The 25,745-nt window shown below is 41.8% G+C and overlaps 1 protein-coding gene across 1 annotated transcript in view; it reads right to left on the bottom strand.

Moving 5' to 3' along the window:
• The window catches only part of RNF144B (ring finger protein 144B), a 93,804-nt gene that overhangs the window by 32,372 nt on the left and 35,687 nt on the right, over positions 1–25,745 (bottom strand). Inside the window, exons 3-4 of the mRNA XM_040353779.1 lie at positions 22,911–23,015; positions 10,266–10,326 (exon numbers count right to left, since the gene is read on the bottom strand). Of these exons, the coding sequence (XP_040209713.1) occupies positions 10,266–10,326; positions 22,911–23,015 (166 nt within the window). The remainder of the gene's footprint in view (positions 1–10,265; positions 10,327–22,910; positions 23,016–25,745) is intronic.

Genomic DNA, 25,745 nt, shown 5'->3' with positions numbered 1-25,745 from the left:
CAGTCTGCAGTTTTTAACTAAAATCTCTATAATACTAGGCTATATTTGAACTGTAGACCATTGATTCTGAATGGGCACCTGGCCAATGGGGCATTAAGCAATGATTTGGCTCTGTCCACTGTCCTGAAATAAAGAATGATCCTCTTATTTTTGGGATATAGGATGGAATGAGAAATGTGAATACTGTACCCTGTTTTCAGAAGGCTTTCCTGGTTGAAATGCATTTGAGCACTGCTGAGTGTAATTTTAAAGGTAACGGGATTGATTTACCAAGGGCAAATAGACTGTGCACTCTGCAAATGCAGTTGCTCCAGAACTTAGGAAAATAAAGTGGTTGTAAACCCTCGGGGACAAGTTACACCTATAGGTAAGCCTTCAACGGCGCATGTGTCGTCTTTCAAGCCGGGGTCATACCGTTAAAAGCAGCTCCTGCACGCATGCCCGGGAGTGACGTCACGTGACTCTGGCCGGTCACAGAGTCGGAGTTTGTGGCCCCCGGAAAAAGAGGGGTGAAGAATGGATGCTCGCTGCCACGGAGGAAGACGGTGACATCGTGGGCTTCTCCTGCAGTTAAAGTGGAGGTTCACCCTATAAAAAAGCTCAGGTCGGCTCGGCTCTATTCGGCGCCGGTGCGCAGGCGCCGAATAGAGCCGAGCCGACCCGAGCTTCCTTCGGGAAGTCGTGACGCACTGTGTGCGCCGTCGTTTAGCATGTCAATCAATTGGCATGACAATAGGAACGCCCACTCCTGCGGGATTCCCTACCCAGAAGCCGCGGTGAATTCCACGGCTAAACGATATCTACGGCAAAAAATAAATAAAGGGCAGTGTCATTTTATATGCAGCACGGTGCTGGATGTAGTGTTAGAAATTTTTTATAGGGTGAACCTCCACTTTAAGTGTCACATAATGGGCTACTATGCGATTTATAGTAGCCCATTATGCTTTACCTTTGCAGGGAGACATAGAGGAAGTAAAACCCTTAAAGTGGAGTTCCACCCATTTTTTTATGTTTGTCTGTGCTGCATGCTCTAATCTCATAGTGTTCAGAATGGACAATTTTTATTTAATTTGTTGCTTGTAAATACCTTTATTTTGTAATCCTTCATTACTTCCTCCTCCATATTAGCCTAGGCTATTTGCAAGGGTTTCTGGTAGGGTTGTCCCGATACCACTTTTTTAGGACCGAGTACAAGTACCGATACTTTTTTTCATGTAGTCGCCGATACCGAATACCGATACTTTTTTTAAATGTCATGTGACAGTTTTCAAACCACAATACAGACTAAGGATATTTTCTTTAGAATTATGAAGAACTCTAACTCAAGACATTATAAAAGAATAAAAATGAATAAAAATGTTTTATTTGCTTGTCACGCAGTAGTAAAAAACTCAAAGAATTTTCATAGAACATGTTGATAAATACAAAAAAAGTATTCTATTTAGGTATCGGGAGCATTTGCACGAGTACGAGTACTCCCGCAAATACTCGGTATCGGTCCCGATACCGATACTAGTATCGGTATCTGGACAACCCTAGTTTCTGGGATAGGCATCATGTTTCCCAGTAGTCCTTGCAAACCTGACTGAAACCTATTACATTGCTTGTGCACTGAGCATGTGCGAGATATGCAAAGCTGAAATCCAGGAAGTCATACAGTCTGGCTTCATAATGCCCACACTTAAGATGGCCACGGTCTATTTCTAGATTATAAACTATCTTAATGCTGTAACAACCTAACAAAACGGATCTTAGTTTACAGACTAACTTTACTAGAATACATTAAGCTTGTGTATTACAGGGGTATTTATATTTAAAAAGTGAAATTGTGGGTGGAACTCCCCTTTAAGTAAAGCTTTGCTTTGCATAGAATACCCAATCATGTGCAAGGATTTTTTATTTATTTTTTAACAGCATTTTTGCTTACACATGGATGGTCAGCAGAGCATCTGCTCATTTACTAAGTCCTGTAGCAACTGCACAGTCTATTTGCCTTTTAGTAAAACAACTCCCAATGTCTTCTGAGAATGCAGGTGCAGGGCACAGTATTACATTTACCATGCGATAAATATTCCCAAATGCTGTATATTTGATTAAGGTGCACTCAACATAGTATAACACATTAGTGTGCCCTGCACCCAAATTCCAAACGTAATATAAAGACAATACAGACCAAACACTCACTATGCATACCCCTTAGGGCTGGCCACATTAGGGCAGATTTCTCACCATAACTGAATATACCCTCTGTAACCTCTTCACAACGCATTACGAACATATTACTATCAGCATGATATGTTTGGGCAAAACATGGCTATTTTTGCCCCATAGCACTGTGCAGTTAATGTTTTATTTTATTGTGGAGCGGTATTTTGACTTGGGGTACTTATTGGCCTATGTTTCCTCTTTTAAAAGAACATCATTCTGCACTTTAAATGCAGATGAATATTGGGAATGGGATTTTATGGCTACATCCATAAATAAGGCAAAATTTAGCTTGCTGTGAATATTTGGCCTAAGGTATTTTTTGAAAAAACATACAACACAGTTTATCGAAATAAACATGCATACTTTATATAAACAAATATTGAAATATATCACATTGAAATGCAGGGCAAAGCAACAGGTTCACTTTAGTGCAGCCCTCACCAATAACTTAGCCTTACTTTCCTATGGCTTGCCCCCAGCCCAGTTTAGTCGCTGGGAGTGAATGGAAATCCCAGTGTGAGGTAGGAATTGCTGGAATAGAAGCTTACACGGTTCTATTAGCAACCTGTGTGACAGTGCCGATTGGCTGAGTGTTGTCACATTGTAATAAATCACATGATCCTTCATATTCGGAGGTGGCTCCCAGCACGAAGGAGTGCAAGGAAAGGTGAGTATCTGTCCTTTCATATAACAAGGGCTTTTTTTGCAGCAGGAACGTGGGGTGAACCAAGTTCTGACACCTCCAGGACTGACTGTATGTAATGGCAAGGGGTGTTGCGTAGTGCTGCAGGGTCTAATAATGCTGGCTGCTGTGGGATTTATTGTCGCTGGAGGGGGTCTAATTTTGCAAGGGGAGGTACATTTTTGCTGAGGTGGTCTATTATTCGGTTGTTATTTTTATCAATTTACAAAATGCAAAACGAACTGGAGAAAAATCTAAATCAAATCAATATTTGGTGTGACAACCATTTGGCTTCAAACCATCATCAATTCTTCTAGGTACACTTACACACAGTTTTTGAGGGAACACGGCAGGTAGGTCGTTCCAAACATCTTGGAAGAACCAACCACAGATCTTCTGTGGATGTAGGCTGCCTCAAATCCATCTGCTACTGAGTTCCTTCCAAAACTGTCTGCAAGTGTACTTAGAAGAACTGATGCTGGTTTGAAGCCAAAGGGTGATCACACCAAATATTGATTTAATTTAGATTTTTCTTCTGTTCACTTTGCATTTTGTAAATTGATAGAGATAAGCAATTCAAATGGATATTTTTGAATTTTTACTTTACAGCATTTCTTCACATCTGCATAAACCTTTTGCACAGTACTATATGTGTTCAAATAGCTCCTCATGCAAATGATCTCTATCAGACCTGTAGGCATTGAGCTGTCTGGTTATTCACAGAACTCCATAGCAGTGTTGTGATTTAAACCTTTTTTTTTATGGAAACTGACTACATGAAAGTATGATTTACTCTTTTATTCAGCAACAGGAGTTCTTTTTTGAGAACATCAATACCCTTGAACTGGTGATTCATACACATTTTCATTAATGAAAAAGTTCTAAGAGTACTTATGTGTTAGGCATTTGATAGAAATATAAGCAGAGACAGTGACATTTACTGGACAACCAGACATAAGTGGTACATTGTACAACACTACTGCAGTAAAAAATAAGTGTAGCCATATATAAATCAATGATTAAATCCAGCTGTGTATTCATTTAAAACAAGGTTCAACAAATCCTGAGCGCCAGGTCGCAATTGCGACTAGAAATTGCGCCCTGGCACCTGGGCTTTTTGCCAGCACATTCACTTTAATGCACCCGCTGTGCCCACACTCCTGAGTGTGCTGTGCACTCTCACTCCTGTCTGCCTGAGCGGCTAGCTCAGCTACAGCTTCCTTTGTTTGGCTGGCAGTAGTGGATGGGTTGTGCGTCAGGGCTGTGCTCCCCTGTGTCAGCCAGAGCAGATGCAGGGGAGGAGAAGGAGCAACGACAACAGATAGGCCACTGAAGCCTATGGGTAACATCATAACTCCAAGCTTTACTAGCAGTTGTTGGTGCACTCTCTCCTCTCCCCTACAGCTGCCACTGACTAATGGGGCGTACACACGATCGGGCTTTTGCCCGGAAAAAATCACATCGGAATTCCAATGGAATTCCATCGGAGAAAAATAGAACATGTTCTATATCTAAACTCGGATGGAATTCATCTGAATTTCCGATTAAAAAACTCAGATGGTGCTACACCTGATAGCAATATCTGATGGAAAAAGTCCGTCTGACTTTTTCCATCGGAAAATCCGATCTTGTGTACGTGGCATAACACAGGGGTAATCACATTAACGGACCAGAGTAGCCTGAAAATAGGTACGTTTATATAGTATATCTTTTTACACAGGTTAGCTAGGATAGGCGTTAGGAGCAGGGAGAGAGTAGTTTTAAGACTAGTAAGGTGTAAACTACAATTCCACCTAAAATGTACTTTAAAATAGCAATGTCTGTCTTTGTTATGAATGAATGAATGAAAACTGATATAGCGCAGCACATGCGAACTTAATCGCCTCTGGGCGCTTGTTGTTCCTGTCTCCTTTGGTATCAAAAGAGATGAGTCTTGATCTTTCTCCTGAACGTCAAGTGGTTCTCCTCCAACCGAATGCTGGTTGGTAAAGCGTTCCATAGTCTAGGCCCTTGGACCGCGAATCTCCTTTCTTCTTTGGACTTGTATTTGGCTTTGGGTATCTGGAGGAGATTTTGATTGGTGATTGGTTATACCCTCCTGTAATCCCCTGAACATCAGCATTCAGACTGGGATGGACAGTTGGGTGACTATAAACTTATTAGGCTCTATTACTCTATTACTATTACTATTACTCTATTACTACCCTTTGTTCCACTTGACCCTCCCTTCTAGATTGTAAGCTCTAATGAGCAGGGCCCTCTGATCCCTCCTGTATTGATTCGTATTGTGACTGTACTGTCTTCCCTGATGTAAAGCGCTGCGCAAACTGTTTGGGCTATATAAATCCTGTATAATAATATTATATTGTACATTATTGGGAATCTAACAAACACAACCTGTTCACTGGAGAAGAGAACACATACAGTATATGACCTACAGTATGTACTGAGCTGCCGTTCCTTTAACCAGTAACAATTACGAAAAAGCTGTATTGTTTTGGTTTCAGTGAAGAAAAGTAAATGGTCAGGACCTGTCCATGGTGTCTAGCGTGGGTATTTATCCAGCATCTGAATTTAAAAATATTTTAGCTGATTATCTATACTCACTCGTTCACATTGACTGCGTCTTTGAAATTGTGCAGCTTCATCTGAAATTGCACAATTTCAAAGCCGCATGTCAGTGCAACATTGGGTGCAACTTGGAAGACATTTGTGTGGTTTAATGCACACATGTCTATTCAAGTTGCACCCTAAATCAGCAAATGTAGTACAGGAACTACTTTAGCAAATCGATGCGGCACCGCAAAGTCAACGTCACACCAATTCAAACAGTGCCATTGCTGGCAATAGGCTGTGACTCGTCATGTGATTTGACCTGTCAAATCGCATGACAGGTTGCTCCAATGTGAATGGGGGATCACATGTTTACAATTGCGCAGCCAACAGGTTCTCCCAGTTACAGCTTAATACAGAAGACACTTCCCCCATGCTCTTCAATTCCCCTGTATTCTTGTGCTGCTGGTCTTTGCTGGAGAGCTACAGGGCAATCAGGAAGAGATCTGGTTGCCTTTAACTCTACAGTCCCTGTTTTTTTTTGTGTTTTTTTTACAAAAGTGGTGGGAACAGTAAAGAAGCCCCGTACATTCTCGTGTGATAACGTGGCTATTCACTGCTTTACTTCACATTCACATACCGTCAGCAAATTCCCAAACCCACAAGTCACATGCAGCTGGTGTTGGACCTTGCCACTTAAAGTGGTACTAAACCCAGGACCCCACATTCACTATATCTGGTCTCCTGCAGTACACATAAAATGCAATTATTTTAGTAAATATAAACTGCTAAATAACTTTTCTCATTAGCAGTATATAGCAGTCTTATGACTTCTATCAGTGTCTGGTTAAAGCTTGTAGGAGGAGTTTTTATTCTCCTCTGACTGTCCTACATGGTTGCAGGATCCCTGACCCCCTGTCTGGACAGTGCTGATCAGCCATGTGCTGATCACATGCACCCTCCCAAGAAAAAAAAAAAAAAAACTCTCTAGCAATATACACCAATCTGAGAATGTGTAGAGTGCCCCCAAGGCTCTGTCTTATCAGGAGATGGATTGAGGACTGTGGAAGAATGAGGGGATAAACAGTCAAACAACCCCTTAGGTTCCACATGGAGTATAACAAGCATGCTTTACTGCATATACAGACTGATTTTACTGTTGTGGGTTTAGTCAGGCCTCGTACACACGACCGAGTTTCTTGGCAAAAACCAGCAAGAGACTTGCTGGGAGATATTTTTTTGCCGAGGAAACCGGTCGTGTGTACATTTTCGTCGAGGAAACTGTTGAGAAACTCGACGAGCCAAAAAGAGAGCAAGTTCCCTATTTCCTCGACGGGAATGGAGAAACTTGCCTTGTCGAGTTCCTCAACAGCCTAACAAGGAACTCGACGAGGAAAACGATGTGTTTCGCCCGTCGAATTCCTCGGTCGTGTGTACGAGGCTTAACACTTTAAGCTAGCCATACATGGGTAGATTTTCATTCAAGCGTTAATAGAAAAATTGCTTGTCATTCTTTTTGCCATCACTTGTCATCAGTCAACTAATTTCTTTTGAAAGCTCTTATAATTTAGTCTGGACCTGCTATTTGAATTGAATCTCAGGCGTATTAACCACTTCACCCCCAGAAGAGTTTTCCCCCTTCCTGACCAAGCCATTTTTTGCGATACGGTACTGTGTCACTTTAAATGACAATTGCGCAGTCATGCAATGTTGTACCCAAACCTTTTGGTGATATTTGATCACCACTGCGGTTTTAACTTTTTGCGCTATAAACAAAAGAAGAGCGGCGATTTTGAAAAAATATATATATTTTTTACTTTTTGCTATAATAAATATCTCACATTTTTCTTAAAAAAAATAATTATTCATCAGTTTAAGTCAATATGGATTCTTCTACATATTTTTGTTTAAAAAAATTGCAATCAGCATATATTAATTGATTTGCGCAAAAGTTATACCGTCTACAAAAATTTTTTTTTTTACTAGTAATGGTGGCGATCTGTGACTTTTATCGGGACTGAGACATTGCGGCGGACAGATCAGACACTTTTGACAAATTTTTGGAACCATTGACATTTATACAGCGATCAGTGCTACAAAAATTTAAACACTGATTACTGTATAAATGTCACTGGCAGGGAAAGGGTTAACACTAGGGGGTGATCAAGGGGTTAAATGTGTTCCCTCAGTTTGTGTTCTAACTGTGGGGGGATGGGGCTGACTTGGGGAGGAGACCGATCGTTGTTCCTATACACTAGGAACAACAGATCAGTCTCCTCATCCTTGACAGAACGGGGATTTGTGTGTTTACACAAACAAATGCCCATTCTGGCTTTGTCAGGAGAAATTATGGGTGCCCTGTGGACATCGCGGCCTGCCGTGCACGTGCATCGGCTTTTTAGGGATGTGGCAGGCGTGCCCCCTATAATCACTAAAGCGCCCGCCGTACAGCTACAGCGATTCGCGCAGGAGTGGCATTCTGCTGCCGTCAATCAATGGCGAGCAGTCGACAAGTGGTTAGACAGGTTTTATTTCCCCAACGAAAAACACATTCAGAGTTAGGCCTCATCCACGTCACACGTCCAGCCCCGCCCCTCTACAGGCCTCATCCACAAGGGGCACATCAATGTGTACCCTATGTGACTTCAATGGGGTTCTAAAGTTTACACAAACGTTCGGTCCATTCGAAAAGGTTCTGATGCGAACTGAAACGAGGGGTGTTCGGGTCATACCTATATATAGTCTCTTATCATCCCCTCCAATAGCTTGCAGACTATAGATGTTAGGCTAACTGGCCTGCATTTCCCAGGGATATACCTGTGCCCCTTTTTAACCACTTAAGGACCTATTCACGCCGATATACGTTGGCAGAAAGGCACGGCTGGGCACAATCACGTACCAGTACGTGTCTCTTTAAGCCCAGCCGTGGGGTCGCGTGCGCGCCGACCGGAGCGTGCATGCCACCCGGTCCGAAGCTCTGTGACCGCGCCCGCAGTGGCACTGTCATTGATCGTCTGTTCCCTGATATAGGCGATCAATGACATCACATGTCCAGCCCCGGCCCCCTACAGTTAGAAACACATATGAGGTCACACTTAACCCCTTCAGCAACTCCCAAACTGCAATTGTCATTTTCACACTTGCTATTCACTGCTTTACTTCACATTCACATACCATCAGCAAATTCCCAAACCCACAGGTCTGCGTTCACCGGATCCGATCCGCAGACGGAAGAAAAAATAGGCTTTTCCTCCGTCTGCAGAATCGGAGGAAGGCGGAAGCGGGAGGGATTGGGTGTCAGCGGATGTTCACCCGCGATCTCATAGGGACCAATGTATGTCCCTTTTTCATCCGCACACGGATGGATGAAAAAGCGGACATACGGTCCGCAGGTGTGAAAGGGGCTTAATTCTATTTCATTTGTGTATTTGGCTAGAGTTCACAAATCAGGTGCTATAACAGTAAAAAACAGCCAGATTCCTGTACGGTTCCCTCTGCAGCCTTCCCCAGCCATCTCTCCACACCTCCACATTGGGCCCAATAAAGAGGTAAGGAAAGGCAGTATTGGAGAGTACCAAGTGTCCAGGGAGGGACTCTTTGCTGCTCTAATTATTACAATGCAACCTGGGCTCTTAAAATAAGACATCTAAAGCCCCGTACACACGATCGGAATTTCCGATGGAAAAAGTCTGACGAACGTTTTCCATCGGAAAATTCCAACCATGTGTATGCCCCATCGGAGTAATTCCATCAGAAATTCCATTGAATTCCATCGGAGTTTAGATAGAGAACATGTTCTCTTTTACTCCAATGGAATTCCGTCGGAATTCTGATGTGATTTTGGTCAGACAAAGGTCCGATCGTGTGTACGGGGCTTAAAACATTCTGACAAGCAGGTGTGACCAAATACAATTCCTTACTTTTAGTACGGTAACATGAATAGGACTTTTGTAAGTACGTGGTGTTTCGACAAAATGGCTGTTGTTTTTCACAGATTACATTTGGATTATGTTAACAGTGTAAATGTTAACAATGTAAATGTTAACAGTGTTTAACTCAATATGCTCTGTCAGCCAGGGCTTTTTTTCAGGGGGTACTTGGGGGAACTCAGTTCCACCACCTCTGGCTCAGACCCTTTGGTGCCTTCTCACCACAATCACTTGTAAACACAGAAGTATGGTTTCTGTGTTTACAAGTGACAGCTTTGTAACCCCCCTGAACTCTGCACTCTGTATGTAATGCAATTCTGGTATTTAATGCCCCTTTAAGACCCTTCTACTGTTTGTAAAATCTGAACAGGTCGTGGTTGAGTTCCTGCACCTATTTTCTGAGAAAAAAAGCTCTGCTGTCAGCTATAAACAATAGAGCTTGTGTTAAATATACAAATAAATAATATTAAAGGACAGTAACACCCATCACTGATTCACTTGTTAACACAACATCATCTCAATTGCCTGGGTGGTTTCAGAGCTGAAATTCCACACTACAATTACAATAATAGCCGATTCAAATAACATGCAGTTATCATGCTCCCACTCCAAGAACTAAGCATATAGGTAGGATTATTCATATTAGAAAAATGGAGCATTTTGTCGATCAAAGCTTGTTCAAAATAGTGTTCCTATGTACAGTCATTTTTTTTATCTGCTCATATCTTCAGACTTTCATCATTACTGCCTATTTGTTCCATTTCAATTTCCTTCCAATATTCTATCATACAAACATCTCTTATTAAAAAAAAAAAAAAAAAAATGCTTTTAATATTAACATCTGTGCTTAATACTACAAAGAAAAGGAGAGAGAAAATGTACTTGAATTATACCTCTTTCAAGCTTTAGCCGCTGATACAAATGTAGCTGATCAATGGTTACTAAACAAGCAATCTGAAATGCAAAGGAACAGAGTTACATTAAAAACGTACATATTACATACAAAGTATTTAAAGCTGAACTCCAGGCAATTAGCTAACTGAACTATACATGTAAAGGAACTGCTTTGTCTGCTAAAAGATTTGTAGTTTGGTGCAGCGATTTTGTGATCTAGGTTCTGTGCGGCGATTTTGTGATCTAGGTTCTGTGCGGCGATTTTGTGATCTAGGTTCTGTGCAGCGATTTTCTGATCTAGGTTCTGTGCAGTGATTCTTGTGATCTAGATCCTGTGCAGCAATTTTGGGATCTAGGTTCTGTGCAGTGATTCTTGTGATCTAGATCTTGTGCAGCAATTTTGGGATCTAGGTTCTGTGCAATGATTCTTGTGATCTAGGTTTCCGTGCAGTGATTTTGGGATCTAGGTTCTGTGCAGTGATTCTTGTGATCTAGATCCTGTGCGGCAATTTTGTGATCTAGGTTCTGTGTAATGATTCTTGTGATCTAGGTCCTGTGCGGTGATTTTGTGATTTAGGTTCTGTGCAGTTATTCTTGTGATCTAGATCCTGTGCAGCAATTTTGGGATCTAGGTTCTCTGCAATGATTCTTGTGATCTAGGTCCCATGCAGTGATTTTAGGATCTAGGTTCTGTGCAGTGATTCTTGTGATCTAGATCCTGTGCAGCAATTTTGTGATCTAGGTTCTGTGTAATGATTCTTGTGATTTATGTTCTGTGCAGTGATTCTTGTGATCTAGATCCTGTGCAGCAATTTTGGGATCTAGGTTCTGTGCAATGATTCTTGTCATCTAGGTCCTGTGCGGCGATTTTGTGATTTAGGTTCTGTGCAGTGATTCTTGTGATCTAGATCCTGTGTGGCAATTTTGTGATCTAGGTTCTGTGCAGTGATTCTTGTGATCTAGATTCTGTGCGGCAATTTTGTGATCTAGGTTCTGTGTAATGATTCTTGTGATTTATGTTCTGTGCAGTGATTCTTGTGATCTAGATCCTGTGCAGCAATTTTGGGATCTAGGTTCTGTGCAATGATTCTTGTGATCTAGGTCCTGTGCGGCGATTTTGTGATTTAGGTTCTGTGCAGTGATTCTTGTGATCTAGATCCTGTGCGACAATTTTGTAATCTAGGTTCCGTGCAATGATTCTTGTGATCTAGGTCCCGTGCGGTGGTTTGGGGATCTAGGTTCTGTGCAGTGATTCTTGTGATCTAGGTCCTGTGCGGCGATTTTTGATCTAGGTTCTGTGCAGTGATTCTTGTGATCTAGCCATTCCTGGCAGACAATAAATTCATATCCTCAATCTCAAAGACAGCAAGAGTGCAGCCTGATAAAAAACACACACTCTAACTGCTGATTGGAAAATGAATGAGATGTAGCACCCTGGCCAGGTTATCCCTCTGCTCATTCTGCCCTCTCCTCCTGGCAGCATATTCTCTGTGAGCACAATAGAGCTTTACTGCTTTCTAGTGCTGGTTTACCCGCTTCCTGTCTACGTCTTGTTGTGTAGATGATTATAGGAAGATAGCAAGACAAATCAACATACTTGTACTACACTACACTAATATATTTAATGCTTTTTAATGAATATTTGGCATGCTGCACTGATTGGTGCTTTTTATATCTGCCTGGAGTTCAGCTTTCACAGAGAAAAATATATTTCCGTAAATATATCATTACTAAGGAGTGGTCCAAGTACATTTCTACCACATAGCACATGTATAAAATGAGGGTGCATGTTGTTATGTGTATGTCTAGGTGGCATAATCATTTATATATGATTATTCATTCTAAAATATTTAAAATATTTGACTGTTTCTTTTACACATTACAGGTATGCATATGTCATCACCAAGTTTCTATCAGATAAGTAAGAATATTTCAGGCACAGACAAATCAAGTGTTGTATCTGTTTAGAACTAGGTTTATGGTTCATGATATATAGTATACTTCCTCAGTCTTCAAAGTATTTTGCAGCGGTATACGATTTACTCACTTCAACCCCGGAAGGATTTACCCCCTTAATGACCAGGCCATTTTTGCTATACGGCACTGCGTTATTTTAACTGTCAATTGCGCAGGCGTGTGAGTGACGCTGTACTCAAGTAAAATTGGTGTCCTTTTTTTTCCCACAAATAGAGATTTTTGGTGGAATTTAATCACTTCTGCGGTTTTTATATTTGTGCTATAAACAAAAGACCAACAATTTTGAGAAAAAAAAGAAAACATTTTTTACTTTCTGCTATAATACATATCCCCAAAAAAATTTAAAAAAATACATTTCTTCGTCAATTTAGGCCAATATGTATTCTGCTACACATTTTTTTTTTTTTTATTGTGTTTATTAAGTTTATAAACCTGCTACACATTTTTGGTATAAAAAAATCACAATAAGCGTATTTTGATTGGTTTGCGCAAAAGTTACAGCATCTACAAACTACGGATAGATTTATGGACGTTTTTTTATTGTTTTTTTCTAGTAATGGCAACAAATCTGACCCTAAAGCAGAGTTTCATCCAAAAATGGAACTTCCACTTTAAGTGACGGTAACCCCCTGACATGCCACATTTGGCATGTCATTTTTGGGGGGGGCAGATACCCTGTTTTTAGAAGATTGCCCAGCCATTCACAGCGCAGCATGGCTCGCGTATGCGCAGTACGTGCCCGGCTGTGAATCTGGAGAGGAGGGGGAGAGAAGCGAGGCTTCGTACGCCCGCATCGCTTGACCGTGTGACAGGTGAGTGTCTGATTATTGAAAGTTAGCAGCTACACTTTTTGTAGCTGCTGACTTTAAAAAAATTTTTAGGCGTAACTACGCTCTAAGTGACACTTTTTGGGCACCAGTGACACCAATACAGTGGGGGTCGAAAGTTTGGGCACCCCAGGTAAAAATTTGTATTAATGTGCATAACGAAGCCAAGGAAAGATGGAAAAATCTCCAAAAGGCATCAAATTACAGATTAGACATTCTTATAATATGTCAAAAAAAGTTAGATTTTATTTCCATCATTTACACTTTCAAAATTACAGAAAACCAAAAAATGGCGTCTGCAAAAGTTTGGGCACCCTGCAGAGTTAATATCTTGTACTGCCCCCTTTGGCAAATATCACAGCTTGTAAACGCTTTTTGTAGCCAGCCAAGAGTCTTTCAATTCTTGTTTGAGGTATCTTTGCCCATTCTTCCTTACAAAAGTCTTCCAGTTCTTTGAGATTTCTGGGCTGTCTGTCACGCACTGCTCTTTTAAGGTCTATCCATAGATTTTCAATTATGTTGAGGTCAGGAGATTGTGAAGGCCATGGCAAAACCTTCAGTTTACGCCTCTTGATGTAATCCCCCGTGGATTTTGAGGTGTGTTTAGGATCATTATCCATTTGTAGAAGCCATCCTCTCTTTAACTTCAGCTTTTTCACAGATGGCATCAAGTTACCATCCAAAATTTGCTGAAATTTTATTGAATCCATTTTTCCTTCTACTCGTGAAATGTTCCCTGTGCCACTGGCTTCAATACAACCCCAAAGCATGATTGATCCACCGACATGCTTAACAGTTGGACAGAGGTTCTTTTCATTAAATTCTGTGCCCTTTCTTCTCCAAACGTACCTTTGCTCATTCCGACCAAAAAGTTATATTTTAATCTCATCGGTCCACAGAACTTGTTTCCAAAATGCATCAGGCTTGTCTATATGTTCATTTGCAAAGTTCAAATGCTGATTTTTGTGGTGAGGACGTAGAAGAGGTTTTCTTCTGATGACTCTTCCATGAAGACCATATTTGTACAAGTATCTCTTTATAGTAGAATAGTGTACCACAACTCCAGTGTCTACCAGATCTTTCTGGAGGGATCGTGCAGTCAAACGTGGGTTTTGAATTGCTTTTCTCACAAACCTGCGAGCTGTTCTGTCTGATATTTTTCTTGGTCTTCCAGATCTTGCTTTAACTTCCACTGTTCCTGATGACTGCCATTTCTTAATTACATTCCGAACAGAGGATATTGACATCTGAAAACGCTTTGCTATCTTTTTATAGCCTTCTCCAGCTTTGTGAGCGTCAACTATTTTCAGTTTCAGTTTTCTAGACAACTGCTTAGAAGAACCTATGGTGCTGATTGTTGGGGCAAGGTAAGATGAGTCTGGGCATTTAAAAACTTTGAGATTGACATCACATGGTCTTCCCAGATGATGATTGAGAACAATCCATGACACTGGCAGGTCTCAGCTTTGCAAAGGGGGCAGTGCATGCTATACATTCTGCAGGGTGCCCAAACTTTTGCAGACCCTATTTTTTTGTTTTCTGTAATTTTGAAAGTGTAAATGATGGAAATAAAATCTAACTTTTTTAGACATATTATAAGAATGTCTAATCTGTAATTTGATGCCCTTTGGAGATTTTTCCATCTTTCCTTGGCTTCGTTATGCACATTAATACAAATTTTTACCTGGGGTGCCCAAACTTTCGATCCCCACTGTACAGTGATCATTGCTAAAAAAAAATGCACTAATCACTGTATAAAAAAGACACTGGCAGAGAAGGGGTTAACATCAGGGCCGATCAAAGGGTAAACGTGTGTTTCTAACTGTGTGTGGGAAGTACTGACACAAAGAACATAGAGATCACTGTTCCTGATTACTAGGAACAGACGATCTCCATGTTCTTCCTTGTCAGAACAGGGATCTGTCTTATTTACATAGGCAGATCCCTGTTCTGCCTCTCTGTGAAGCAATTGCAGGTGGCCAGCGGACATCGGCTCCTCCGTGCAGCGGAGTACGTTGTTTCGTGCAATAGAGCCTCCCTGCCACATTATATATAGTATAGTATACATTTTGCCAAAGGGGAGTGTAGAGGTGGGCAGGAAGTTTACTGACGTCATGACTCCGCCTACCAAGCTCCGGACAACAGGCACACACACCCACAGAATCTGCAGTTTTTTAGGGCTATAAACAGGAAAAGGGGAGATATTTGACAGGTAAAGATACATGCAGGAGGCATGAATATCCTTAGAGATAAGCACGATGGCAGTAGTTAAGCAATGATGAGAGTGGGTTTACATCCACTTTAAAGTAAATCAATCATAAACCAGGCAATTCAAACAAAGCCCACTATAACTAAATGCACAAGCTCAGGTTTCCTTTAGTGAAAACCACATTTCAAAGTGATCAGTAGATCAAGAGATAGGCCTCGTACACAAAAAAAAACATTGTTTTACCTGACGAGATTCTTGGCAAGAAACTCTTGCCGCCCGAGTGTACTGACTGTAATTTCAAAAGAACCACGGTTCTCTTGAAAGGAAAGAACGCGGTGACGTCATCACGTATGATGAGCATGCGCTCGTCACATTCGATGCGGTCGCCGCCATCTTGCTTTACCCTACCTATGCCGTGGAAGCTTCCACGCATGCGTCAAAGTCATTTCGAGCATGCGCGGGTTTCCACGGCGACAGGAAAGTATACACACGCTCAGGTTTCTCGTCGGGAAACAGGCCGACGAGAATCTCGACGAGAAAAAAGAGAGCAGGTTCTCTTTTTTTCTCGTCGAGATTCTGGTCAGATTTCCTGACGAGAAACCTGAATGCCTCGTACACACGAGCGAGAATCTCGGCAAGAATCAGTTTTCTTGCTGGTTTTTGCCGAGAAACCCGGTCGTGTGTACGAGGCCATACAGCCAGTTGATAATATGCACAAATTATAATATGCATAATATCCTGGAAAAGCCAAATACATTAAGGGCCCATTTACATTTTTGCTGTGTACTATGTAACAGATTAATGTGCCCTTTGTTAAGACAGCCCAGGGAAAATAATAGAGTCTAGAACAACATACTCAAAGAGGCGTTGGGAACTTTTAAGACTTGCAAATGTAATCAGATGAAGGTAAGCTCAATAGACCCAGCAAGATGGCTCCCACTCAGCGAGGCTTCCCTCAATGTGCCTCAAACATATAAAAACAGCCAGCGCATTTTGGAGGCATCACCGCTTCTTCATCAGGGCTCAATACTGGCATGATGGCTGTTTTTCTAAGACTTTTTTTTTATCAACAATTAAAATTATCTTGCATTTGTTTATCCAGTTTTGGTCTGGTGCTCCTTTCTGTATTTCTATACAATGAAAATAATTTGATCTGCTTTGATTAGGATTTAGAAATGACCAAAACAGGCCTAGTCTGGCAAAGGTAAATAGCACAGAAAGAAAACAAAAACCCAGAAACAGAATGTGAAGGTAAGAACCATTTACCCATTGCCACGCTGTTAAAACACATCTGCCTTACAAAATTTAGATGAATGTTTTGTGTGTGGGTTTACAATTATTTGAAAGTCCTCATCATGTGCTAATTCAACAAATGTAATTATAATAAAACAAAATGCACACATTACAATTTATAGATATATTTGATTATATGTTATGAATATTTTCATATATTTTTTATTGTACTCTTACTTTATTGCTATTGTTTTGCCCTTAATAAACCACCATAAATCAAAAAGAAAACCAGATGTCACATTCCTGTTAAACTGTGGGAAAGCATTTTAGTGCTTTACAATTGACCTGTCGTGAGTAAAATATGGAACATTTTAACTTACTTCTTAAAATGCTATGCAGATTAGGAAAATCTGAGAAATGTAAAGGTCCTTATCTGCATACTTGTTTCACACCAGTGACTCAAAGTATTAAAGCAAAATACTAGAGTCACCATCATATTAATAAAGGAAATATAATTTCAGACGTAGTAGCCATCAACTCTGACAGGCGTTATTTAAAAGTTGATGTAAACATGATTCATGAAATTTGAGCTGGGCACATATATAGCTCTCTCCTGACCAGTTCCTCTGTTATCAGCCTGATAACTCCTGACAATTTCTCAGACACTTTAGACAAAAGCAGCCTGAATCTTCTGTCCAGGGAGGTTGCTAAAATAGATTAGCAGGGAGCAGCTCCTATTACAAAACACCTCTGAGGGTCTCTGCCTATGATGAGAGGGGGTGTGTGCCTTTCCTCCAATCAGCAATTTTAGCTATCTTGGCTGTTTGCCCAGACATCACACTCTGTGTTAAACAGGAAGAGAAAATCTCTTAACAGGATCTCAACTTTCTAAACAGTACAGTTGAACCTCGGATTACGAGCATAATCCGTTCCAGGAGTATGCTCGTAATCCAAAGTACTCGCATATCAAAGAGAGTTTTCCCATTGAAGTCAATGGAAACTAAAATAATTTGGAAGCAGCTTCCTATGGGGGCACCCGAGCCGAGCCACTGCTCTGTGTATCCATTCAGACACAGAGCCGTGGCGAGGCCCACCCCCTCTCTCTGCTCATTGGCTCACTGATTTTGATTGACAGGAGTGGGAGCCAATGTCACCATTCTCCTGTCTCAGCCAATGAGGAGGGTAATCCTGGGCAGCCGAGTCTCTAATGCAACATCTAAGGATGGAGATGGGCTCAGGTAATTATTAGGGGGGCTGAGTGGGGCTGCTGCACACTGAAGGCTTTTTACCTTAATGCATAGAATGCATTAAGATAAAAAAAAACTGCCTTTATAATCACTTTAATGTAGAACTATATGCTAAACCTTTGTTCCCTTTTGGATAGAGTAAGGGAGGATATAACCCCTGTAATGTTTTGTTTTGCCTTCTTTGTCCCATAGCCAGAACAGGAAGTGAGAGGAAATCCCCTTAAATTAAGGGAATCTCTTGAGGACCCCCAGCTCACCAGAACTACTGTCCCCATTGGAAGATTTCCCCTCTATTACTTTTCTAGGGACAACCCAAAATTTGGGATATTCTGCAACATCACTGCAGTGAACATTCACAATGTGAACATCACTTGTGATATTTCAATAAAGTTCTGTGAAGGACGTAAACAGTGCATAAAGTAAATCCCAGCACATCAGCATGGTGTCAATCAGCATGGCTCACTGGTAAGAATAACTAAACCCAAGAACAAAAATGTAATTTATTGCAGCTTGAGTCGGTTCACACTAGGGCGACACGACTTCCAGCACGACTTTCAGAAGCAACTCCAACACGACTTGAGCATGAACCACAGGGCCATCTGGGGCGATTTACAACACGACTTGAAGTCGTCTCCAGGACAGGAGACATTCCAGTGGCCAATAAAACAACAATCAGCTCTGGGAGAGGGAGGGGGAGGGAGGGGGGCAGGAGAGGTTTGCCTGAGAAATGTATGTTATCTTCCTGGAAAGTAGCTTCAGTAGACAGTGATCCGACTTCTGAGGCGACTTCCATTGAAATCAATGGGTACAAATCGCCTACAAGTCGGATTGAAGTAGTACAGGAACCTTTTCTGAAGTCGGATCGCCTTGAGTCGTGTGTATTAACACAGCTCCCATTCACTTCCATTGTTTTTCTCTACAGCGCGACTTGGGACGACTTGAGGCGACATGAAGTCGGATCGCAAGTCGCCCCAGTGTGAACCGGCTCTTAGATTTGTTTTCTTTTTTGGCCAAAAAGTTCCAGAAAGTACAAAAAATACCTGTTGATCTTGAAAAAAATTGCAGTGTAATTGTCATTTACTGTAAACTGAACTGAAAGTAAAAACAATGTTATTTATTTTTCTATAAACTACTAATCCAGTGGAGGAGTGAGCATAACCACCAAGTGACACGGAGTGTTTCACAGAACTACTGTGTAAACTTAAGGGGAAAAAAGCCTGAAAAAAAGAAAAATAATGCAGGCACCTCATGTAAAGACTGGTAAACTGCAATAAACTGTATTTTATAAAAAAAAAATGGGGTTAGACATGCTTTAACCACTTAAGCCCCGGACCTTTAGGCAGCTAAATGCCCAGGCCCGGTTTTGCGATTCGGCACTGCGTCGCTTTAACAGACAATTGCGCGGTCGTGCGATGTGGCTCCCAAACAAAATTGGCGTCCTTTTTTCCCCACAAATAGAGCTTTCTTTTGGTGGTATTTGATCACCTCTGCGGTTTTTATTTTTTGCGCTATAAACAAAAATAGAGCGACAATTTTGAAAAAAATTCTATATTTTTTACTTTTTGTTATAATAAATATCCCCCAAAAACATATACAATTTTTTTTTTCCTCAGTTTAGGCCGATACGTATTCTTCTACCTATTTTTGATAAAAAAAATCGCAATAAGCGTTTATCGATTGGTTTGCGCAAAATTTATAGCGTTTACAAAATAGGGGATAGTTTTAGTGCATTTTTTTTTTTTTTTTTTTTTTACTACTAATGGCGCCGATCAGCGATTTTTTCCATGACTGCGACATTATGGCGGACACTTCGGACAATTTTGACACATTTTTGGGACCATTGTAATTTTCACAGCAAAAAATGCATTTAAATTGCATTGTTTATTGTGAAAATGACAGTTGCAGTTTGGGAGTTAACCACAGGGGGCGCTGTAGGAGTTAGGGTTCACCTAGTGTGTGTTTACAACTGTAGGGGGGTGTGGCTGTAGGACTGACGTCATCGATCGAGTCTCCCTATATAAGGGATCACTCGATCGATGCAGCGCCATAGTGAAGCACGGGGAAGCCATGTTTACACACGGCTCTCCCCGTTCTTCAGCTCCGGGGAGCGATCGCGACGGAGCGGCTATAAACGAATAGCCGTGCCGTCGTCCCGGATCGCTCCCAGCGGGAATCTGACCGCCGCATGTAGCGGGGGAAGGGGGTCTCGATCGGACCCCCCACCCGCTAGAAGGCAAGGACGTACATGTACGCCCATTTGCCTGTACGTGCCATTCTGTGGACGTACATATACATGCGGCGGTCGGGAAGTGGTTAAAAAACTCAACTCCAGCCAAAACTGCTGCCTTAGTCTTGGACCAAGTGTAGAAGTTAAAGGGGTTGTAAAGGTTAGTTTAGTTTAGTTTAGTGTTCACAGCGTCTCCCTGCAGGGATGTAGTCCCAAGGAAGGGGGCGAGCATGCTGACTAACCCCCAGCCAGAACAGCCCAGATGATGGGGGCAAGCTTACTGAGGAGGAACAGGAAGTGAGAAATTCAGACAAAGAAAAAAAGCATTTAGAAGGAAAATTGAAGGGAAAGGTAAGTGAACCAACAATGCACTAGCTTAAAGGAACCTATTAAGAAAATAAAAAACAATTCTTTACAACCCCTTTAATGGGAACCTCAGTTGAAATTTTTTGGAGAAGGGTTAGAATATCTGGGTATTATTACTGTCTGTGCCTTCAACAAAAAAGAACACTATACACTGTATTTAAAAGGTATAGATTATTTGGTAGTTTACAAAGCCATCATATACAATGAAATATTTATAGAACATTGCTCTTTCTCTACCACCAATTAAAGTGTTCAGGACCCTGCATTCACTGTATCTGGTCTCCACAGTACACAGAACATGGAAATGCAATTATTTTAGTAAATATAAACTGCTAAATACCTTTTCTCATCAGCAGTATATAGCAGTCTTGTGACTTCTATCAATGTCTGGTTAAAGCTTGTAGGAGAAGTTTTAATTTTACTCTGACTGTCCTATGAGGCTGTAAGATCCCTGACCCTCTGTCTGGAGAGTGCTGATTGGCCCTGTGCTGATCACATGCTCCCTTCCAAGAAAAAAAAATCTCTAGCAATACACACCAAACTGAGCATGTGCAGAGTGACTCCAAAGGCTCTGTACTGTCAGGAGATGCTTTGGGGACAGTGAAAGAAGGGGAGGATCAGTGAACACAGGATCAAACAGTCTTTTTACACAATACAGAGGATTAACCCCTTAGGTTCAACAGTGAATATACCAATCATGCTTTACTGCATATACAGACTGATTTTACTGTTGTGGGTTTAGTAAAAAAATTAAGTACATATTATACTGTAAGTGAGAACAATACGATGAAAGGTTTCTCTTTAATGGTCCTACACATGTTCCTGTTATGATGAAAGCTCATTTGATGACTAGCGGTAGACACTCTATGTCAAAACATGTTTTATTGACTAACATCATGGTATCTTAGTTTAATTTTGCTATAAGGAAATGGGTGAGAATATAAGATAAAATAAGATGTCCAACCACCCTCAGCCTACTCAGAGAATTGTGTAATTCTATTCAACACCAAGCACGGCTTCAACAAGCTTCTACTGAAGTTGACCTATAGGCCCCTTTCACACCTGCTTTTTCATCCATCCGTGTGCGGATGAAAAAGGAACATACATTGGTCCCTATGAGATCGCAGGTGTCAGTGGATGAACATCCGCTGACACCCGATCTCGCCGGCTTCCGCATTCCAGTGTGCGGGGACCGCCCTGTCATCCGCCGGCAGGATATCGTCAAAGATCTTCAAATGCAGAAAAGAGAAGGGGAAAAGAAGGAGGGAAGGGGAATAGAAGGATGATGTCTCATACAGTTGAACCTCGGATTACGAGCATAATCCGTTCCAGGAGTATGCTCGTAATCCAAAGTACTCGCATATCAAAGCGAGTTTTCCCATTGAAGTCAATGGAAACGAAAATAATTTGTTCTGCATTGACTTCAATGGGATGCAATACCGAATGCGGCCAGAGGTTAGGGGCGCCAGAGAGCGCTAAAAACGACCGAAAAAAGGCCCAAGGACACTTCGGCTCGGCTTCTGCGCCCCCGTACCTCAGGCCAAATGAGGTACTGCAGGCCAATGTTCGGCTCCTGCACCCCCGTACCTCAGGCCAAATGAGGTACTGCAGGCCTATTTAGCTTGAATTCTGCTCGTCTTGCGAGTCAACACTCGCAAACCAAGTCAGAATTTAAAAAAATAGGTTGCTCGCAAATTAAAACGCTCTCAAACCAAGTTACTCTTAAACTGAGGTTCCACTGTATAGAAAAAAAAATACTAAAATTTAATTTACATACTTAGATATGGTACAAATCAGAGTAGGCAAAAACAAAAGCGATCTCATGCAAATGATTCACAAATTCTCCAATCAATGCAGATTTAATTTCTGGCTGACACACAAAAAACTGGTTAGACAGTATTCAAATGGTTCTGCAGGAACATGCAAATTACAGCTGCACCTAGTTTGTCTGAAGATAGAGATGTCTGAAGTTACAAAAGAGAACAGAAGCTACTACTGTACGTGCAGTTAAGTTTCACACCTTTCACTTCGCAAACACTTCACGTTGCATTACCGCAACGCACAGAAACCAGCATGTGGCTGATTCCTAAGTCATCCTAAAACACTTTACATCCTAAAACACTTTGCTAATCCCTGTGTGTTCCATTTTAGTGAGAGACCTTTCAAAAAAAGTACATGCACTTTTTGTTTTGGTACATTTTAATGCGCCTGGGAGCACATTCAAAGCAATGGGCTGCCATAACACAACTAATGTTACTGCACAAAGTAACGCATGTCAACACACTTTGTGTGAACGCACTGCAAAGACGTGAACCTAGCCTAAAAGTTCATTAAAGTTGAGGACTGGGATATTTTACGTTGGCTAGAAATAGCACATACACTGACTGAGCTGAGTAAACATTACCTCAAGGTAGAAAATAAAAAGCCCATTGCTGCCGAGTCTGGCTGCTGCAAGAGGCCGATGCTTAATGTTTATTATGGGAAAGTAAAACACCTAAAAAGGACTTGGTCAGAATCGAGGCATTCATCCAAAACGGAAATAGCTTAGTTATCTGTACCTCTGCTTCCTGGAGGAGACCCCTTTTTGGGCACACCATGTCTGGACAGGTGATCGGAGAACCAAATCCTTCACGAACAGACAAATGGGCATATTGTCTGAGGCACTGTATAGGAGACAGAAAGACAAAGTCACAAAGCTTGTTATAGTATTCTGAGCTGGGCTTAAAGCGCTATTAAACCCATAACCAAAAATGTATTATATTGCAGATTAATAATTCCTAGATGCAATCTTTTTATATATATATATATATATATATATTATTTTTTTCCTTTATTTTTATCTAGTGATTCAGCCAATAAGTGAGTGTTATTTTTCAGTTTTCTTCAACAGACCAAGCTGTCTAGTAAAAGTATAGTTAGAGGGTTGGAAAAAAGCATTTACCACTGACAGGTGGTAATTTATTAATTTACCTAAAAACCTTTATCCGCCCAAAAAAAAAACTGTTGCTGTAACTGTTTATAAAGTGTGAGCCGGAGTTCATCTGTAATTCATTAGTCAAGTTCAGGGGTCTCCAAGATTTTAAAACAAAGGGCCAGTTTACTGCCCTTCAAATATTAAGGGGGCCGGACTGTGGCCCATGGGAGTAGAAAATGCCCTGCCATCGGTGAAAGTAAACAATGGCATAGGCTTGAAGGTCAGTAGGAGTAGAAAAAAATTCAATATTGGTCAGTGGGAAGAATAGTGCTTAATCATTGGTGTCAGTGGGAGGAATAGTGCACCATGGTTGGTGTCAGTAGGAACAGTGCCCCATCTCTGGTGTCGGTGGAAGGAATAGTGCCACGTATCAGTGGAAGGAATGGTGCCCAAAGCCCATAGCATCGCACCGACGTAATCTTTTGAACGGCAACGTGCGTTACGTCCTTTCCTATTCACGGACGACTTACACAAAAAAAAATGTAAAATTCGACGCGGGAACGACGGCCATACTTTAACATGGGCAGTCTAAATATAAGCCACGAAATAGCAGCTGTAACTTTACGCCGGGAAAAGCCGACTAGCAACGACGTAAGAGAATGCGACGAACGCACGTACCTTCGTGGATCGCCGTAAACAGCTAATTTGCATACCCAACTCGGAAAAACAACGCGAACTCCACCCAGCGGGCGCAGAAGAATTACACCTACGATCCGAAGGCGTACGAAGCGGTACGCCTGTCGGATCAAAGCCAGAAGCCGTTGTATCTTGGTTTGAGGATTCAAACTAAAGATACGACGCGGCAAATTTGAAAATACGCCGGAGTATCAGTAGATACTCCGGCGTATTTCCTCTGTGAATCTGGCCCATGGTTTCTGGGTTTATTAGCACTTTAATATAGTAACATTATAGTATGGTATACAGTTTGCGAGACTAAAAATTCCAGAACCAAACTGTATTAACTGTATTCACACCTATATTACAGACCACAAACATAAACATTTTTGCAAGTCAATGATAAAACTGAAACACATCTATAGAAAGCGTGCTGCGTCCTACAATTTCCTGTAGCTGTTTAGTGGTTTAAAATTATAGTTTTTCAAATATACTGTATTTATTGGTGTATAACACTCACTTTTTTACCCTGAAATTAGAGGGTAAGCTGTGCCTGCGTGTTATACACAGGGGGCTGTAGAAAGTTTTTTCCTGAAACTTCCCTCTTAAAGTAAGGGTGCGTGTTATACGCCTGTGCGTGCTATACGCCGATAAATATGGTAATTAAATAGTGTGAGAAAATGTCAATATAGATTGTCTAACTCTAAACACATGAGTGTGCACACATCTAAGAACTGCTTGAAGCTATGTACAGATAATGGAAAATACTGGCTGAATCTGCTGATCAAGGAACAACTATATGAAAATAATGACCATTTAGCAACTTTATTTTAAAGTGGATGTGCCATGGGAACAAAATATTAAAAGCCAGCAGCTACAAATACTGCAGCTGCTGACTTTTAATATAAGGACACTTACCTGTCCTGGAGTCCAGCGCCGATCGCAGCAGAGGACGAGCGATCGCTCGTCTCTCTGCTGCTCCCCCCGCCATCCACGCTGAGGGAACCAGGAAGTGAAGCGCTGCGGCTTCACTGCCCGGTTCCCTACGGCGCATGCGCGAGTCGCGCTGCGCCCGCCGATTGGCTCACACGCTGTGTGCTGGGAGCCGAGTGTTCCCAGCACACAACGGGCAACAGACGGGATGTGACGGAATGCCCGTCTTTTGCCCGTAGCGTGTGGCCGGAAGTGGGTGCAAATACCTGTCTTTAGACAGGTATCTGCACCCCCCTCCCCCCTGAAAGGTGTCAAATGTGACACCGGAGGGGGGGAGGGTTCCGATCAGCGGGACTCCACTTTAGGGTGGAGAACCGCTTTAATGTGTATGTCCATTTTTTCTGTTAGGTTATTACAACTATTCATAGCTCTGTGACTGATGCCACATTCATCTACATACTAATGCCCTGAGTTGGTGAGCGACCTTTTCTTCTCAGAGATTCCTCCTGACTGCCGCAATGACAATGAGGCCCAGTACACACGACCGAGTTTCTCGGCAGAATTCAGCCAGAAACTCGACCGGAGCCGTATTCTGCCGAGAAAACCGGTCGTGTGTACACTTTTCGTCGAGGAAACCGACGAGGATCTCGTCGGGCCAAAAAGAGAACATGTTCTCTATTTCCTCATTAGTCAATGGGAAAAGTTGGCTCGCCGAGATCCTCGGCGGCTTCACAAGGAACTCGACGATGTGTTTTGCCCGTCGAGTTTCTCGGACGTGTGTACGGGGCCTGAGGCCCCGTACACACGACCAGTTTCCTCGGCAGAATTCAGCTTCCGACCGAGTTTCTGGCTGAATTCTGCCGAGAAACCC

This window comes from Rana temporaria, chromosome 5 (genome assembly GCF_905171775.1).
Source record: "Rana temporaria chromosome 5, aRanTem1.1, whole genome shotgun sequence".
NCBI lineage: Eukaryota > Metazoa > Chordata > Amphibia > Anura > Ranidae > Rana > Rana temporaria.
This window is presented reverse-complemented; position numbering and strand designations above follow the sequence as displayed.